This window comes from Chanodichthys erythropterus, chromosome 10, assembly GCF_024489055.1.
Source record: "Chanodichthys erythropterus isolate Z2021 chromosome 10, ASM2448905v1, whole genome shotgun sequence".
NCBI classification, from domain to species: Eukaryota; Metazoa; Chordata; class Actinopteri; order Cypriniformes; family Xenocyprididae; genus Chanodichthys; species Chanodichthys erythropterus.
Genome location: NC_090230.1, coordinates 26,933,669 through 26,952,449, shown reverse-complemented (window position 1 = coordinate 26,952,449; position 18,781 = coordinate 26,933,669). Strand labels below are relative to the sequence as shown.

The 18,781-nt window shown below is 35.5% G+C and overlaps 2 protein-coding genes across 2 annotated transcripts; both read right to left on the bottom strand.

Annotated features, from left to right (window-relative positions):
• Positions 1 to 4,581: 4,581 nt before the first annotated feature.
• LOC137028232 (uncharacterized) lies at positions 4,582 to 9,248 on the bottom strand. The gene is made up of 3 exons (XM_067397002.1): positions 8,975 to 9,248; positions 8,710 to 8,874; positions 4,582 to 6,263 (listed from the first exon to the last, which is right to left on the bottom strand). Exons 1-3 carry the CDS (start codon positions 9,246 to 9,248, stop codon positions 5,233 to 5,235), a joined length of 1,470 nt encoding a protein of 489 aa, XP_067253103.1. The 3' UTR covers positions 4,582 to 5,232.
• Positions 9,249 to 14,720: 5,472 nt separating this feature from the next.
• gpr35.2 (G protein-coupled receptor 35, tandem duplicate 2) lies at positions 14,721 to 17,993 on the bottom strand. Its single transcript, XM_067397001.1, has 2 exons — positions 17,954 to 17,993; positions 14,721 to 15,685 (listed from the first exon to the last, which is right to left on the bottom strand). The coding sequence occupies exon 2, from the start codon at positions 15,675 to 15,677 to the stop codon at positions 14,721 to 14,723; it is 957 nt and encodes a 318-aa protein (XP_067253102.1). The 5' UTR covers positions 15,678 to 15,685; positions 17,954 to 17,993.
• Between the last annotated feature and the right edge of the window lie 788 nt (positions 17,994 to 18,781).

Sequence of the window (18,781 nt, the reverse complement as noted above, 5' to 3'; positions counted from 1 at the left end):
ATCTCCACAAACAGCATTACCAGCTTCACTTATTACTAACCAGACTGACTTTATTTCTGTCACACGTTTACAAAAGATCTTACTGAGAATGAACAGAGGTTTAGATGCTGATGAGATATTGAAAATAGGTTCTGGCTGAAGTCACCATCACAGCGGTTAGTGCTTGCTTTAGTTAGGCAGTTTGACTCTTGACTTTTTAACATTACCTTTTGTTTTCACTGTGTTTGTTATGGCAATAACAATAATATAAAATGAGATCAGATGATGTTGGATTGATGATAAGGATGTAATCATCATGTAATGTCTCATTTACTGATCTTATTCAGAGTCTAGTTTCTGGTTTTATAGGTTGTGTTTTAAGATCTGCATATAATAGATTACAGTAGCTCTGTCACTGCACATCCTGATATTCATCACTGGTGATCATAACTTGAGAAATAACTTAAATGGACACCATCTGAATACACACAGATATCAAGAATCAGCATATGAATCTCAATAATGGCGTAATGCATGATGAGAGCCATAAGTTTTACACTATGGAGTCTCCCAGCATGCATTGTGTCATGAAACATGTCACCATTGTTGGGATTCATATGCTGATTCTTGATGTCTGTGAGAATTTTTATCCTAAATATATTTGAAATTCAAAATTCAGAATAACTGATCGCAAACAAACCAGTAATGCGCCTCTTTTAGTACTGGCCTGACACCTGTAACAGTGAATGTTGATCCTCTCTGACTAAATTAACCAGTGATTTATCACATGGTACCAGAACAGAAACAACTGAAGTAATTAAAACACATTAAAACTCACCAACCAGACACCACAAACACAAGCAGAGCAAAACAGGGTGAAACATCTTCCTCGGATTCAGTCCACAAATATGAAAAGGCAAACTCTTCAAAACTGCTTCAGTAGTAAAATGACAGATGCACTGATGTGAAGCTGCTCTTTATTGAAGTGAAGTGAAAATACAGCCAGTTAAACTAACTTCCCATTTATTTGTTAATGCATGTTTTTTTTTTTTTTTTAATTCAATGCCACAAGAACAAGAGGTATTACATATGCACGTTCATATCATATTAACATTAGCTTTCAGGGAAAAAGAGTAAAAAATAAATAAATAAATAAAATAAAATAAAATTACATAAATTTCAGTGCTTCCAAAGCATTACATGTTTTCAGTGCTTTTTTGTTTTTGGTTTGTTCCAAGAGATTTACATGCAATTTGAAGTCATTTATAAAATGTGAAAAATTTGGTTTGCATTGAGCCCACTTCTTCTTATGTATATGGTATTTTCCTAATAAAATAAACAAATGTATAATATGTAATTCTTTACAATTCAAGTTTTCATTTTCTGTATAAAAAAGTACATCAAATACACAAATTTCCATCATACAATCAAGTTTCCTATTTATATAGAATTCTAAATCTTTCCAAAATAATCTTGTATAAATACAATGAAAAAAACAAATGCAAAATAGTTTCTTTTTCTTGTCCACAAAATTCACAGGTATAGGAAATATTGAGCTTAAATCTTTCAAGTCAAAGTCAAGTCAAATTTATTTATATAGCGCTTTTACAATTGGTAATTGTTTCAAAGCAGCTTTACATATTAGAAGCACAGAAAAAAAGGGAAGTGGTTAAAACTGTACAAACAAGCGTGGTAATATGTAACATATACAAGATGGTGCTACATTAAGCCAATGTCGGCTGACTTCCAGGGGTGGAAAAAACCCCCTAGGAGAAAAACCCAGCGTGCTAGCACTGGGAAAAAAGTCCTAGGAGGGAAAAAACCCCTTGGAAGATATATATATGTAAATGTATATGGAGATCAAAATCTGAATTGTACATTTTTATTATAGAGATTAAAAATCGATTATATATAAATATATGCAAGCGGATACGGGGATCCTGGGCTACGTTGTAGTCAGGTCCAGACGCAGGTTCTCCATCTGACCTGGATACGGCCTGGATCCAGCACCCGGCAAACCTCAGGATAAGCAGAGAGACAGATATTAGCGTAGATGCCATTCTTGTTCTGATGTACAGGTATATCTAGTGTTATAGGAAATGTTCTCGGTTCCGGCCGACCTAATTATTGCAGCGTAACAATCCTTTAACGGATTTGAAAAATGTTAATGTATTGATGATGTGTTATGTGTATGCAAGAGCAAAGAGATGTGTTTTTAGTCTAGATTTAAACTGACAGAGTGTGTCTGCTTCCCGAACAATGCTAGGAAGATTGTTCCAGAGTTTAGGTGCTAAATAGGAAAATGATCTGCCGCCTTCAGTTGATTTTGATATTCTGGGTATTATCAACTGGCCTAAATTCTGAGATCGCAATAAACGTGAAGGACTATAATGCATTAAGAGCTCACTTAGGTACTGGGGAGCTAAACCATTTAGAGCTTTATAAGTAAGTAGCAAGATTTTAAAATCTATACGATGTTTAATAGGGAGCCAATGTAATGTTGACAGAACTGGGCTAATATGGTCATACTTTCTGGTTCTAGTAAGAACTCTAGCTGCCGCATTTTGAACCAACTGTAGTTTGTTTAAAAGCCGAGCAGAACAACCACCCAGTAGAGCGTTACAATAATCTAGTCTTGAGGTCATGAATGCATGAACCAACTGTTCCGCATTTGTCATTGAGAGCATATGTCGTAATTTAGATATATTTTTTAGATGGAAGAAGGCGGTTTTACAGATACTAGAAACATGACTTTCAAATGAAAGATTGGTATCAAAGAGCACACCCAGGTTCCTAACTGAGGACGAAGGTTTAATGGAGCACCCGTCAAGTGTTAGAGAGTATTCAAGGTTTTTTCGTGAGGAAGTTTTTGGTCCAAAGATTAGGAAATCAGTTTTTTCTGAATTTAATAATAAGAAATTTCTTGTCATCCAGTTTTTAATGTCAGCTATGCATTCTGTTAGTTTTGTGAATTTGTAGGTTTCGTCAGGGCGCGAGGAAATATAGAGCTGAGTATCGTCAGCGTAGCAGTGAAAACTAACACCATGCTTCCTAATTATCTCTCCTAAGGGCAGCATGTACAGAGTGAAAAGCAACGGTCCTAATACTGAGCCTTGTGGTACCCCATATTTAACCTGTGATCGATACGACATCTCTTCATTAACTACCACAGACTGATAACGGTCAGATAAGTATGATTTGAACCATGCCAAAGCAATTCCACTAATGCCAATATAGTTTTCAAGTCTTTTTAAAAGAATGTTATGATCGATAGTGTCAAAAGCAGCACTGAGATCTAATAACACTAATAGAGAAATACAGCCACGATCGGATGATAGGAGTAGATCGTTTGTAACTCTAACGAGAGCAGTCTCAGTACTATGGTATGGTCTAAATCCTGACTGGAAATCCTCACAGATTCCATTTCTTTCTAAAAAGGAACACAGTTGTGTTGAAACTGCCTTTTCTAGTATCTTTGACAGAAAAGGTAGATTCGAGATTGGCCTGTAATTTACTATATCTCTCGGATCTAGTTGAGGTTTTTTAATAAGAGGTTTGATAATAGCCTGCTTAAAGGTTTTTGGCACGTGTCCTAGTGTTAAAGATGAATTAATTATATCAAGAAGTGGACCTACGACCTCTGGAAGCATTTCTTTCAGTAGTTTAGTCGGCATTGGGTCTAACATACATGTCGTTGATTTTGATGATTTGATAAGTTTAGATAATTCTTCCTCTCCTATAGCGGCGAATGATTCTAGTTTTACCTCAGGGACACTACAGTGCACTGTCTGAAGAGAAACTGTAGACGGTTGCATGTTTATAATTTTTCTCTAATATTATCAATCTTGCAAGTAAAGAAGTTCATAAAGTCATTACTGCTGTGCTCTATGGAAACGTCAGCAGTTGAATCTCTGTTTCTAGTTAATTTAGCCACTGTGTCAAATAAATACCTAGGATTATGTTTGTTTTCTATTAAGAGATTTGAAAAATAAGTAGATCTAGCATTTCTTATGGCTGTTCTGTACTCAATCATTTTTTCTTTCCACGAAAGGCGAAAAACTTCTAGTTTTGTTTTCTTCCAACTACGTTCAGCTTTTCTAACAGCTCGTTTTAGAGCCCGAGTGTGCTCATCATACCACGGCGTTGGATTAGTTTCCTTAATCTTCTTTAGACGTAAAGGAGCGACCGCATCTAATGTGCTGGAAAAGAGAGAGCCAATAGTTTCTGTTGCAGCATCGAGTTCTTCTATGTTGTCAGGTATACTAAGGCGATGAAACTGCTCGGGAGATTATTTATAAAGCAATCTTTAGTGGCAGACGTGATTTTTCTACAATATTTATGGCTGGGTGGTGGTTTTGTAGCCTTGGCTAATTGTATTATACACGAGACTAAATAATGATCTGATATATCATCGCTCTGCTGTAGAATTTCAACAGCATCAATATCTATTCCATGCGACAGTATTAGATCTAGGGTATGATTACGACAATGAGTGGGTCCTGACACGTGTTGTTTAACTCCAATAGAGTTTAAAATATCTGCAAATGCCAATCCAAATGCGTCTTTATTATTATCTACATGGATATTAAAATCACCAACAACAAGGACTTTATCCGCAGCCAGTACTAACTCTGATAGAAACTCAGCAAATTCTTTGATAAAGTCAGTATGGTGCCCTGGTGGCCTGTATACAGTAGCCAGCACAAATGTCAACTTACATAATGTTACATAAAGCACCATCACTTCAAAGGAATTATATTTGAAATTCTTTTGAATGATTCTGAATATATTACTATAAATTACAGCAACACCTCCCCCTTTGCCTTTCTGTCGAGGATTGTGTCGATAATCATAACCTTGAGGACTAGATTCATTTAAAGTAATGTAATCGTCTGGTTTTAGCCAGGTTTCTGTCAAACACAGCAAGTCTAGTTTATTGTCTGTGATAATTTCATTTACAATAAGTGCTTTTGAAGAAATAGATCTAATATTCAGTAACCCAAGCTTTATCATTTGTTTATCTGATTTATCTGTGATTTTCATTTTTTGAACATCAATTAAATTTTTACCCTTAAAAGGTTTTGGAAGTTTTTTGTATTTACTAGTTCGAGGTACAGACACAGTCTCTATGTGATAATATCTAGGTGAAAGTGTTTCTATGTGCTGTGAATTATCTGAGTTATGTGACGTGAGGCGGCTAGCAGACGGTCGGTTTAGCCAGTTTGTCTGCGTCCTGATCTGGGCCCTGGTTTGTCATGTTTCAGCTCTAAGACTATTTGCCAAATTTCTAGAGAGAAGAGCAGCACCATCCCGGGAGGGATGAATACCATCTCTTTTCAACAGATCAGGTCTGCCCCAAAAGCTTTTCCAATTGTCTATGAAACCTATATTATTCTGCGCACACCACTTAGACAGCCAGCCATTGAGTGATGATAACCTGCTAACTATCTCATCACTCCGACGAACAGGAAGAGGGCCAGAACAAATTACTTTTGCTGACATTGAATTTGCGAGTTCACACACCTCTTTAATGTTAATTTTAGTGATCTCCGACTGGCGAAGTCGAACATCATTTGTGCCGACGTGGATAATGATTTTAGAATATTTACGTTTAGCATTAGCCAGCACTTTTAAATTTGCTTTGATGTCAGGTGCTCTGGCCCCCGGCAAACATGTGACTATGGTGGCTGGTGTCTCTATTTTCACGTTCCGTGTAATAGAATCGCCAATTACTAGGGCACTTTCAACAGGATTCTCAGTGGGTGCGTCACTGAGTGGGGAGAACCTGTTTGATGTTCTAATCGGAACGGAAGAGTGGTGTTTGTTCTTGCCATTATGCCGCCTCACAGTCACCCAGTTAGCCTGCTGCGTGGCTTCTACAACCGGAACCGAATGTGTAGTGTTTACTAGGCTAGTCGCATCCAAAGCAGTATCTAAGGCCCTTTCATTCTCACTATCCTCAATTAAAGTTTGGATGCGTGTCTCTAATTCTGAGATTCTCTCTGTCAGCCTGACAATATCCCTGCATTTATCACATGTGTAAGTCTCACTGCTGACAGAAAGAGCTAAGCTGTACATGTTGCATTTACTACACATGATAATCGTCGGACATGACTGACCGTGTGTTTGATGAACGCCGTCCGAAAAACTGCAACGCACACGGGACTCGCTGGCTGGATGTCTCGGTCGCTTGCCGGTGCCTGGGGCGAGGGTGATGTGCGGGACGCTGTACCTCGCGGTGGATCGATGAATGCCGGGCAGCAACGTCTCCACAGCTTCCCGATCTGGCGAGGACAGATCAGAATAACATACATCGGATAAATCCGCCATTCAATCGACAAGGAAGGTAGGTTTAGAGGAAAAAAAGAAAGTAGACGGTAGCTAGCAGGCTATGGCTAACACTAGGTGATTACGCTGGTGGATTGCTAGTAATAAATCGTTCCGTTTAGTAATACTATGCAATAGGTTAAGTAATCAGGTGAAAAATAAGAAAGTTATATTATGCGAATAGGAATAAAGAGAAGGATTTAGGATAATCTCCACGAAGCTCCGAGCGTAGATCAGACAGCTGGCAGGCAGCAGCTGGCAGGCAGAAGTGATGGACCGCACTTCCTGCTCTTGTCGATGGTGATGGACCGCACTTCCTGCTCTTGCTTCTTTCAAAAAACATGCTTAGCAGGATAAATTCTATGAAGTATTTTGTAAGACACTTCCCTAATTTTGTTACTGATACAGAACTTATTTGAAAGTTTCCATGCTTTAACCCAAGAGATATTACCAAATAAAGAAGACCAAAACAATCTTGCAGTAGGAAAAGACACAGAACAAAGAGCATTTCTTATAACCTTGTTACTACATTGTTGTTTTAGAACATCAACATTATCAATGAAAATATTCTGACAAGGATTATCCATTTTGATTTCCACTGAACTAGAATTCTTTAAAAGTAATGTCACACTCTTTGGGATCGCATCAAGAACAATAGCAAACTCTCTTGGTTTAACTGGAAATTGAAATTTTTGGAGAAATTCTGTATATGACAACAAATACCCATGGGAATTAAGCAACTGTCTTACTAACATAATACCTTCATTGAACCAAGTATGATAGAATAATGATTTGTTTTTGAATAGTATATCTTTGTTATTCCATATGAAATAATTATGGGGTGAGAAATTGTGCTTGTAAATTAATTTCCATGCTAGCAAGGCTTGTCTATGAAAACCAGCCAATTTAACAGGAATTTTGTCGACAGAAAAATTACATTTCAACAAAAAGTCTATGCCTCCAAGAGTATTAAATATATAATTAGGAAATATGTTCCAAGGATTTTCTCTATTCTTCATAAACTCCATCAACAGTTTAATTTTGAAAGTGTCATTAAGTGTACTATAATCTAAGACCTCCAGCCCCCCTTGCTCTTTAGGATTACAAATTACCTCTTTTTTCAAATAATGTGTTTTTTCTCTCCAAATAAAGTCATAAAGTATCTTATCTAAATCTTTAATAATCTTAGGAGGCACATCCAATGATAAAGACATATACACAGATCTAGATATACCTTCCACCTTTGACAACAATACCCTCCCAAATTTCGATATATCCCTCATTAACCACAAATTAAATTTCTCCCTAGTTTTCTTAATAATTGGTTCAAAATTTAACTGACTTCTTTGTTTTTCATTTTTACAAATTACTACACCTAGATATATTAATTGGTGTTTAACTGGGATGTTCTCTATTTCTGTAGAGGAGCAATCTTTAAGGGGAAACAATACAGATTTATCACAATTCATTTTAAGGCCTGAAACAGCAGAGAATGCCTCAATACATCTAATTATTTTTGGTATTTGAAATTTGTTTTTCAAAAAAACTGCAGTGTCATCAGCAAACTGGCTAAGTTTAAATTCTACACCCAAAGCTGTGATACCATTATACTGATTTCTTTTTACATATATTGCCAAAACCTGAGTGACTAACAGAAATAAAAAAGGAGAGAGGGGGCATCCTTGCCTAATGCCACGATGAATATCAAATCTTACCATGAGCGAGTTTTACAGAACTATTACATCCACTATACAATGTTTTAACTGCTTTCAAAAACATATCTCCAAAACCAAAACATTTTATAACTTTAAAAATAAAACTATGGTTCACCGTATCAAATGCTTTATAAAAATCGATAAATAAAATAAAACTGTCATCCTCAATAAAGTGATTGTAATCAATCATATCTAAGACTAGTCTAATATTATTCCTGATATGACGACCTCGCATAAAACCAGATTGTTCTTTATCAAATTTCTTTTCCCCACTGGTTTTTCCAAAACAATGTATCTGAAGAACATGCATGCGTTTCCTGAATTAAACAAAAAATCTACACATTTCCGTTTGCAAAACAAAAACAAAGCTTTTCTCTTTAGGATATCACGAATACCTCTGGCATTGATAGAAAATAAAGAAAGAGACATAAGTCCAAAGGATTACTGAAAGGACCACAAGAGTAAGAAAAAACCTGGAACTTTAAACTTTAACATAATGGGATTCTCACATATGACTGCCAAGAATTTTAACAGTTGCAAACATTCAAGTAAAACTTAAAGTGCGTCCAATTATAATACTAGTCGAGTTTTGAACACAAAAGCAACCACTTATTTATTAACAAAGGAGATTCGTTTTAACATTGAAAATACCGCCAACTGCAACAAGACGACCGACTCTATGTAGTACCGTTGCCTTCAGGACGAATCTCTTTCCCGTCAACGAAAGCCCTTGCTCCGCTGAAGTATGCATTCTTGCCTTCCTTTCTTGCTCTCTCTACAGCCGGCCAGAGACGATTCCGAGCTTCTATGTCGAATGCAGACAAGTCTTCCTTAAAACGTATGTAGCCCCTTGCTGGTTAGATATTCGTTATTTTTTGAGTTTTTCCAAATGAAATCTCTCGCTGTTCGAGAAATGAATCTCAGGATCACCGGCCTTGGTTTCACTTTCCTACCATCATCGGATGTTTTGAGTCTGCCAAGTCGGTGTGCAACATCCAGAGCATCGATCACTGCACGTTTATCCGTATCCGAGGCCACCGCTTTGCATACTTCCATGACTCTCATTTTAACGTTTTCAGTAGATTGCTCCGACAGTCCGTATAAACGCAGGCACCATCTGCGGCTGTAACGTTCCTGGTCGTGAATTTTCGTGTTCATTTCATTGAACTTTTTTTCTAGGACAGCATTCGCATTTTTCAGGTTTTCATTTTCTTTCTGCAGAACCATTACATCATCATGAACTGAGGTAAGAGATTTGCCTAAGGCCTAAATGTTGGAAGAATTCTCCTTAACCATTCTTTCAATCTGGTCGGATCTCTCATTGATCTTTTCAGAGAGAATTCGGATGATATTCTCCTGCACATCACTCAAAGAGAGTTCACTTTATTTGGAAGATGAGACGACAACACTTTTTTTTGTCTTTTGGGAGGTTGATTTTTGCTTGGTGTATTTGGACAGGAATCACAAATTCCTCCGTTTTTTACTTTACAGGCATACGAGTGAGTATCGTTAAAGTTTCTCTTCTCTTGCGTAGTGTCAATCTCCATCTCTGCGCCAAGATCCCCATCCATGTTTTGAACTGTAGCGAAGCGGTTGATTTTGTGATTTACAATCTTTTTCGACGCTCCAATGTCAATATTTGATTAAATTCAACAGTCAACAACAACCTTTAGATAACAGTTTGCAACTTTCTGAAATTTATATAATCATTTGTGAGAAAAACCCGATTTATTTCTCAGCTTAGAGAAACACGACCATCCACGGCGCCATCTTGGAGCTCCCCCTGTTAATGCATGTTACTGTCTGGCTCTATTTAGCTGATTAAGTCATCATTAATCATGAATGCACTAAACATTGAGCTCCAGTAGGCCTCACCTTCCTGTAAGTCAACAGAAATAAACTGACCCATAACATTTTAAAATGTCTTAAACCCATCGGTGGATGACGTCACTCTTAAAAACACAACGTGTTACATCTTAACACACCCGTGTGTCTAGTTAAGCACATCACATTTTGTTTTACTTTTAACTCAACCAGTGTGTTATTCTTATACACTAATGTGTCATAAATCACACAATTTGTGTCATAGATGTGCTATTTTTGACCAGTTAAAATGAATGCAATACACACTCTTACACCGTTACACCTTGCCCGGCTTGTTTACAGTAAAATACTGCCAGTTCTGCAGCTCTGTGCTAATAAACACAGCAACTGAAGCCTCTCAGCATGATCTGATCATCACAAGTGCTTCAATGAATGAAATGATATAAACTGCTTTTGGACTCTTTCTTGGTGGACGTTTTATTTTTCCAACAGAACTGATGGTGCAACATTTAGTCATTCACAGGTTAGAAACAGGTTTGTCTGTCCAACAGATGGCGTACAGACGCAAAACACCACATGATGAGGAATATATATTTAGCACACAGACACTGATTAATAAGTACAGGAACACATCAGTAAACAAAACTTTATAAAGTGCACAAAAACACCCTGTATTACAATATAAGTTTGTCTTTTTTATGAGGTTTATATGGAAAAAAGATATACAGTATTTACACTACATAATCTTTACTATTTACTTAATATTTAAATGTTATATAAAAATGGCATATTGTAAAAATTATACAGTTGTGGGTTGAATATTTATATTCATTAGGGTGATTCTTCAATTGGGGGCTATTTTGCCATCTTCCATTTTGATGAATGAAATTTGTTTGAATTTTGTTAGAATTATGTCATGACAATGTTTACATGCTTTGATGTAAAGATATAATAATGGCCACGACTGAGCTTAAATATAATTTGAGTATTTTATATCTATTTGCCAACTGGCACTGCAAAACGTCATTACCATCACAACATCAAAAAGTATCATAATGCAAAGAATGTATCAACGAGATCATTTAAACTCATTTATCTTGTAAACATTGTTAACCTTCAACAATACGTATAAAAAACAAAATGTTTCCATTCAGTGAATTACATATATTTTCTTGTTCTTACCATCAAAATGTGTTTTTCTGTGTTCATCAAAGCACACTTTTGTTTAATTTCTGGAAAATTAATTTGAGATGTTTTTTCTTTGAATAGGTGGATGAGTATTTCATTAGGCTTTTCATGTAGCACCTCAAGATTGAACATAAAACAGTTTTAAAGGTATGTTTTCTGTAAATTAAGCAACGTGGCGGTAATGACATACTGTTCTGGTAATGACATAGTGTTTTGGTAATGACATAAATGAAAAGTGCACTGATACATAAAGCAAATTTAAAGGATTAAATAATGACTTCTGGTGAGTGTTGTTGAAAGAAATGGACAGATGTGAGGAGATATATATAAATATGACACAACCATCAACTTGAACATGTTTATTTCAATCATGAAGAAACCATACAATATTTTCTAGAGAATCAGTTGTCACAATGGGATAAAACAGCATAAAAATATCCTTCAGAAACATTTCAGAACTATGACTATTAGGTGAAATCAAGTTTTTAACATAAAAGTTTAACATAAAAGTTTTTAACAGAAAACAAAAAGTTTTCAAACTCATAAAAGTTGCATTGAGTTAAAACTAACAATGCATACACTGTGTGCAGAATTATTAGGCAAGTTGATTTTCTGATCATATTTTTTTCCAGGCACATTTTACAAATTCCAATCCACATCAATCTTAATAACTACTATTAATATTGTTTTTAATCATTTATAAGTGATATATAATTGTTCATGAAGGCTGGAAATGAAAAATGCCTTGTATTCAGGTGTGCAGAATTATTAGGCAGGTTTTCTTTTACAGATAAAATGATAAGATTTAACTCAGACTGAAAAGTCAAAAATTATTAAATACTCATGAGAAGGACACAATACTAATGTAATACTAGAAAATTGCAAAGTTAAAGCATGACCATTGGACAGTGAAATGCTCATTGGGTCAGCGGGGTCATACAAAAACAGCTGGAGAAGCAAAGACACGTTAACTGCAAAATAATTAAGAATTAAGGTGAAGAATTAAGTGTGAAACCATCAGGAACCCTTTAGTCTCCAGCGCCACCATTTCCCAGTACTGAAACCTACCTGGAGTCTTCAGAAGTGTGAGGTGTCAGGATCTCAGAGACTTACATTAGCTAAAGAATCCTAAAAATGACCTGCTCTTAATAAGAATCACAAGCTGAAGTGTTGTGAAATACATACCAGCAGGACCAGCGCCACATCCTCTTGTACCACTTTGTGAAGAATTTATCTTCCAGAATCTGGCAGTAAGTTTTGGAAGATCATTTAGTCCATCTCTGCAAGATGGACATTTCAGGATAAGAGATGGACTAAAAGTGAACTCCCACACCTTACTGCCAGATTCTGGAAAATAAATTCTTCAAACAGTGGTACAAGAGGATGTGGTGCTGGTCCTTCAGAGTCACTCTCAAGCTGTCTGTCTATAAGGCCTATAAAAACCCAGTCTTCATGTACTTTATTACACTTCAGCTTGTGATTCTTATTAAGAGCGGGTCATTTTTTAGGATTCTTTAGCTAATCTAAGTCTCTGAGATCCTGACACCTTGCACTTCTGGAGACTCCAGGTAGGTTGCAGTTCTGGAAAATGGTGCCGCTGGAGACTAAAGGGTTCCTGATGGTTTCAAACTTAATTCTTCACCTTAATTCTTAATTATTTTGAAGTTAACATGTGTCTTTTCTTTTCCAGCTGTTTTTGTATGACCCTCTCTTTTTTGGCTCATTTTGCCTGTAAAAGAAAACCTGCCTAATAATTCTGCACACCTGAATATAAGGCATTTTTCATTTCCAGCCTTCATGAACAATTATATATCACTTATAAATTATTAAAAACAATATTAATAGTAGTTCTTAAGATTGATGTGGATTGGAATTGGTAAAATGTGCTTGGGAAAAAAATATGATCAGAAAATCAACTTGCCTAATAATTCTGCACACAGTGTATAATGAAATGTGTTTGCTTTCAAACATGTATTTTACAGGATCTTCCTTAAATTTTTTTCCTTAATCTCTAGACCTTTTAGCTGATTTCTTGGGAGCCATTCTAGTTAAAAAATAAGAAAAATAGTTTTAGGAAGTAAGGCATCTCATTTAAGTTTCATTGTAAAATAACACTATTATGCTTCTTTAACTTAATTTATAAACACATAATATGATATAGATAGTGACACAGAACATGTCATTACCACCATCACTTGTCATTACCATCACAACAAGTTGTGTGTTGGTAATGACGTGTTGCGGTAATGACATTTTTTTTGTTTTTCAGGAAAAAAAGATGCTAGGTCATGGATTTGCTAACATCACTCAACAGCTAGTACAAAAAGAACTTTAAATACACATAAATCATGTGAATATATACATATATTTATCACAATATTGCCGCTACAGCATTAATGGTAATGACGCTGAATAAGTCTACTCCATGATCAGAAGGAATTCATGATTAAATTACTTACTTTTTCAGACATCAAATGTCACTGTTCTTCCATGGCTGACATGTGCTCCCCTGCTGGTCTTCATTTCCATGGTTACGGCATAAACAAGTCTTACCCCCAAAAAAATCCTTGTTGTAATCATAGACTGTCGCGGTAATGACAGTATTGTTGTGGACAATACTAAATTGTTAAAAATATTCACAAATTGCACAGATATGAACCCAAATTATGCATCAAGTGCCTTTTTAAGTTACTGTTTAAACATATATTGTGATTTTTTAATGAACTGATAACATTTTATCACATTTTCAGAGCAGACAAGTTTTAAAGTCTGGGTTGGGGACAAGGCTTGAGTAGCCAAATATTAGTGATGAAAACATTTTTAAACATGGAAATCATACTGATTTTTGTGTATAACATTTTTTGGTGGTGCAATAAATATTATTTGACATAACTAAACTATTTATTTTATAATATATTATTTTTAACATGAATGTATAATCTGGGGACATAAAAGTTCCCCTAATTGAAGAATCACCCATTAATACCATTGTCAAACATTACAATGACGCTTACATCCTGTCATGTTTATGTTTTATGTTTATAAACTAATCAGCATTATGACTTTTTTTTAACAAACATGTTTTCAATTTGGATGAAATCAATGTTTGACGAAAACAATTACAGTAGGCAGAAACCAAAATATATAAATAAATATATATCTTTACAGCATATGTAGTCCAAATTAAATGATTAAGTTATAATTTATATTAATATTTTGTATGTATTTTAATTTATATTGTATATATATATATATATATCAATTCCTTTTATATTTATATTTCACATAAACTAAGTATTGTTTAATACTAAATATGAAAAATACACAATTGTATTATGAAATAAAACGTGTTAATTTTTTTCTGCTACATGAGCCCACTTATAAAGTTGACAAACTGTAATATACATATATATTTCACAGTTTATTATAATTCAGATTAGGGCTGTCAAAGTCGACACTGACTTTTTTTTCAGTTTAACACATTAAAAATATTTTCTTTATCTTTTACTCTTTATATTGTTTCTACACTATTTTTGAGATTCAATGTGAAAGTATTACAATATAAAAATACATTAAAAACGTTAATGTTAGGTGCAATGAATCGCGATTTTATTACTTCAAAATGTGCGATTAATTAAGTATTTTTAAATCAATTGACAGCACTAATTCAAATATATTTTGATAATGCTAAGTCACCTTGTTATATTCACATTCATATTCTTCGTTTCTTTCAGTTTTTTTCGTGCAGCACAATATCCAAGAAGTTCTGGTGGCGAAGTAATAACTGAAGCAGTCCAAAGCGCAGTTCATACTGGAGACGCACATGGCGAAGTGAACAAAATTATGCGCGAAAGACTGCACGTCACAACTGTACCCATAAGCCTGCGCGATGTACTTCAAGAAAAACCCGAAGTGAACGGGGAAGAAACATACGAGGAACACAACCAGGTTAGCCGCGATGATGAACATGCACTGGATCATTTTCTCGCTACGGGACCCGATTTCCAACTGTTTCCTCAACGTGTAAATGACTCTGACGGAGCAAAACAACATGATGAGAAACGGCACGAGGAACCCGACGATGTTCAGCACGAGAATGAACGCCAACGGCAGTTCCTCTTCTTTATTCTTCTGAAAGCACTTGATCGTGGTGATATTCTTCGGATCATCCACGTGATGGAAAGCCGCGCTAAAGGAGCACGTGACCAACCAAATGAGCGCGCAAACCACCAGAGCGTTTCTACGAGACAAAATAATTCTGGCCTTCATGGGATACTTAATGGCCACGTATCGCACCACACTTATGGCAGTGATGGTGAAGATACTCACATACATGTTGACGTAATAAACCGACACAAGAACGTAACACAGCTCTTTGTTCGTCTGGTCCCAGAGTTTGGACAGTTTCCAGGTGTTTTCATAGTAGGACGCGATGCGAATGGGAAGAAGCACCAGAACGATGCAGTCGGCGATGGCCATATTAGTGATGTAGATGTTCATGTAGGTCCAGTCTGCTCTGGAACGCCGGAAGAACATCACTAAGACGTATATGTTTCCCGGGACCCCGAGGATGAAGGTGGGAATCAGTGAGGCCAGCTGAAGGTTCTGGATGCCAGCGGTGATGTTCAGGTTGCAGTTGGACATCTTAAAAACTGTGGGAAATTTAAAATACAGACTTCATAATTACACTTTGCATTGTGTTGAGTCAATGCAGTTTATGGTAATAAATGATTTTCATGAGGACATTTTTGTTTCCTTCTTTATGATAAACAGCTTTACTATCGTGTGTGTTAGTCCATCTTAGACTCAGTAGCAGCCTTTGCTATGTTTCACCCATTTCACTTGCCAGGAAAATCATCATGGTGCAGATGAGACATTTCGACTGCCGTGGGAAGAGTTGCATTATGGGTCATGGTGGCAGTCTATCTGCACTATTATTACTGTATTAAAGGTATTAGGTATTATAAGTTCATAATTAATATAATTATTATTATATTAATTATGAACTTAATATAATAAATATCAATATAAAATAACAAAAAAGTGGAGATATAAATCTAAGTCCTGCACATGAAAAATAAAAAAATCTTGGCCACAAATTACTAAATTGTGGGTACACTGAATTAATTTGTTCCCTTGTTTTGATTTAACTAAAATAAGGGAACAAATTATTACAACATGGCCACAATTTATTAAAATATGGGGGCAAATTATCATACACACAATTTACTTAAAATGAGGAAAGAATTAGTAAAACGGGCCGACGTTAATTAATTTCTTGCCAAGATATTCATATTTTTTTCCCCGGCATGCCATTTTCTTTTCGTCCTACCTCCAGATAATGCCTTTATAAGTGCAGCACTGTTTGTTTACCGGGGTAACCGCTGTATTTCTGCTGCGGGTCTAGTCTATACCTCGATGGGTCAGGGCTGTTTTGGCTGCAGAAGGGGAACCAACACAATATTAGGAAGGTGGTCATAATGTTATGCCTGAGTGGTTTATATCTTCTGACATAATTTAAGGGGATTTTACAAAATATTACTAAAATATTTACTAAATATTTATCTCTAAATTATTCATCATTTATCAGCTGCAATACCATCGTGTAACCAATAGATGCCTGTATCGCCCCACATATAAACATACATGGCTGTGTGTTCCCTAGTTGCTGGATTCCCACATAAATATTAGTACCTCATATTTGTATATTTAAATATCTAAATTTCCTTTATGCCCTGTCAGATGTCAAACAGACGTTTAGAAAATGTATTTAAGATGTTTATGAATTAGAATGTATGTAAAACTGACGTCTATCAAAAGCTTGTAAACAGCAGATGTTTTCCAGATGAAGTGTTCTTCAACAGACATCTTGCAGACGTTACGGGGATTTACACCGTTACACATCTTCAAATGCAGATACAAAATTAATTTACTCTTACACTTCCACAAATATTACCCTGCATATGCGATTCTTTATGATATCATTTACCTTCATATGAATCATTTAATTGAATGACGATTTGCCGCCACCTACTGGCAGTTTTAGTATCATTTCATTTTAGCTGAATGCATTTTGTGTTCAGTCTGGTTAAAGACGCGTTTATAAATAGACTATTAAAATGTGCGAGAGCTAAAATTCAATATTTGTAGATAATGTAAATGTGTGATATAAAGTTTATGAACATATTTTAATACACTTATTATTACAATAGCAAAGTAACATAAACGTTGTTGAAAGAATACATTGTTCAAAAGTCTAACCAACACAAAAAACTCTTACCTCTTCACACGCTTTACTAGAGAAAGAAAAAATGAGATCTGTTCCTCATGGAAAAACACTTAAAACATCATGCCCTTCAAAATAAAATGCAGTACTTCATGTAGACCTAATGCAATGCATTTTACACAGATATGTTAATACATGGAGACGGAGCGAAATAACACACTTTCTTTGGTGGTTCTGTGGGAAGAGTTACGTGATTCTGTTTCGGTTTTCACCTTTTAGGGATCTGTTTGTTCGGTTCGTTCTAATAAACGAATCGTCTGACCGTATATTGTGGGAACGTGTGGTTAAATGATTGAATTTTGTCTGTTGATTTATATGAAAAGTACTCTAGGCACTCTAGCTTATATTTGATAAACTTTCCCGCTGTGTCACCTGCAAACACGAGAGTGAATTACAACCATGTCTAAACAATGAATTAGATTACCATTGAGAAATTCTATTCATTTCATCGAGTCAGTTCTTTCGGACTGTTTGTTTAAAAGTATTCACAACTTCCGCGAATTTCACGCGCGGCGAATATAGTCTATTATCATTTAATCAGTAAAAATGAAGCGTTTCCATTGAAAGTTTTACTGGAAATGTATCTGTTCCAGTCTGATTCTGACACGTTTTTTTGTCAGATAAAATGTCTTACCTTGTTTGCGTGCAGGTATCCTAAAGTGATGCACCTGGGGTGAATTCCAAACGCGTTTGTGCACCTTGAAGGGCACTTAAGGAGGGGGACGCTTATTCAAAACGAAAGCGCTCACCTGAATACACTGGCGATTAATCCCCCCTAGCGACTGAAAGATGATACTATAGTTTTACAAGTCATTTTCACAAGTCACAAAATCATTTTCAACTCTAAAGTAAATATGCATATAAGGGCCAGAATTGGTGCAAACTGCTATCCCGCAACAACAACAAAACTCATTTAAAAATCATTTAAGTATTCAAATTTTAGATGTTTATCAAGATCCTTCTATTAAGGCCTATCGATTGAATCCCACAATAATATTTAAAATATCAGTAAGATTATTATATATAAAATCATCATACTACTCATAGTTGGGAGGTCTGTCCTGAACCCTAAACCCTAAATTTTAACTTGTGAAAGTGATATTGAAATAATTTTTGTAATTTTTTCCATTGTTGTTCTTTAAAATATATTTTTATAAATGTGTCCCGCATTTTCACGTCACTACCGAAACACTGAATGTTTTAGTTAATTGGCCGAGATTTTAACACACTTCTAGATTTTTGATCAGGAAATATTCCTGTTCCTCCCGCTCTCTTTCACAGCAGGTAGATCATCATTCTGAGTTAAATGTGTTCAAAAGTCTGAAAATCTGTGTGGAACTTTAAGGAACGTCACTAACAAACACCTTTTTTTCTGCAATTAAGCAAACTTTGTTGGGTGTTACTCCATAAAATGTAGTTTTTATGTGTGTACTACTGTTCAGAGCTGTGCTAGATAAGCATG

Excerpts from the sequence above, each read along its gene's own strand:
- gpr35.2 (XM_067397001.1), bottom strand. The coding sequence starts at position 15,677 with ATGTCCAACTGCAACCTGAACATCACCGCTGGCATCCAGAACCTTCAG.
- LOC137028232 (XM_067397002.1), bottom strand. The coding sequence starts at position 9,248 with ATGGTTCTGCAGAAAGAAAATGAAAACCTGAAAAATGCGAATGCTGTC. Across the intron at positions 8,875-8,974 it reads ACTCAAAACATCCGATGATG|CAAGGGGCTACATACGTTTT; the intron begins GTAGGAAAGTGA and ends ATATCTAACCAG. Across the intron at positions 6,264-8,709 it reads GATTCGTCCTGAAGGCAACG|ATCGGGAAGCTGTGGAGACG; the intron begins GTACTACATAGA and ends TGTCCTCGCCAG.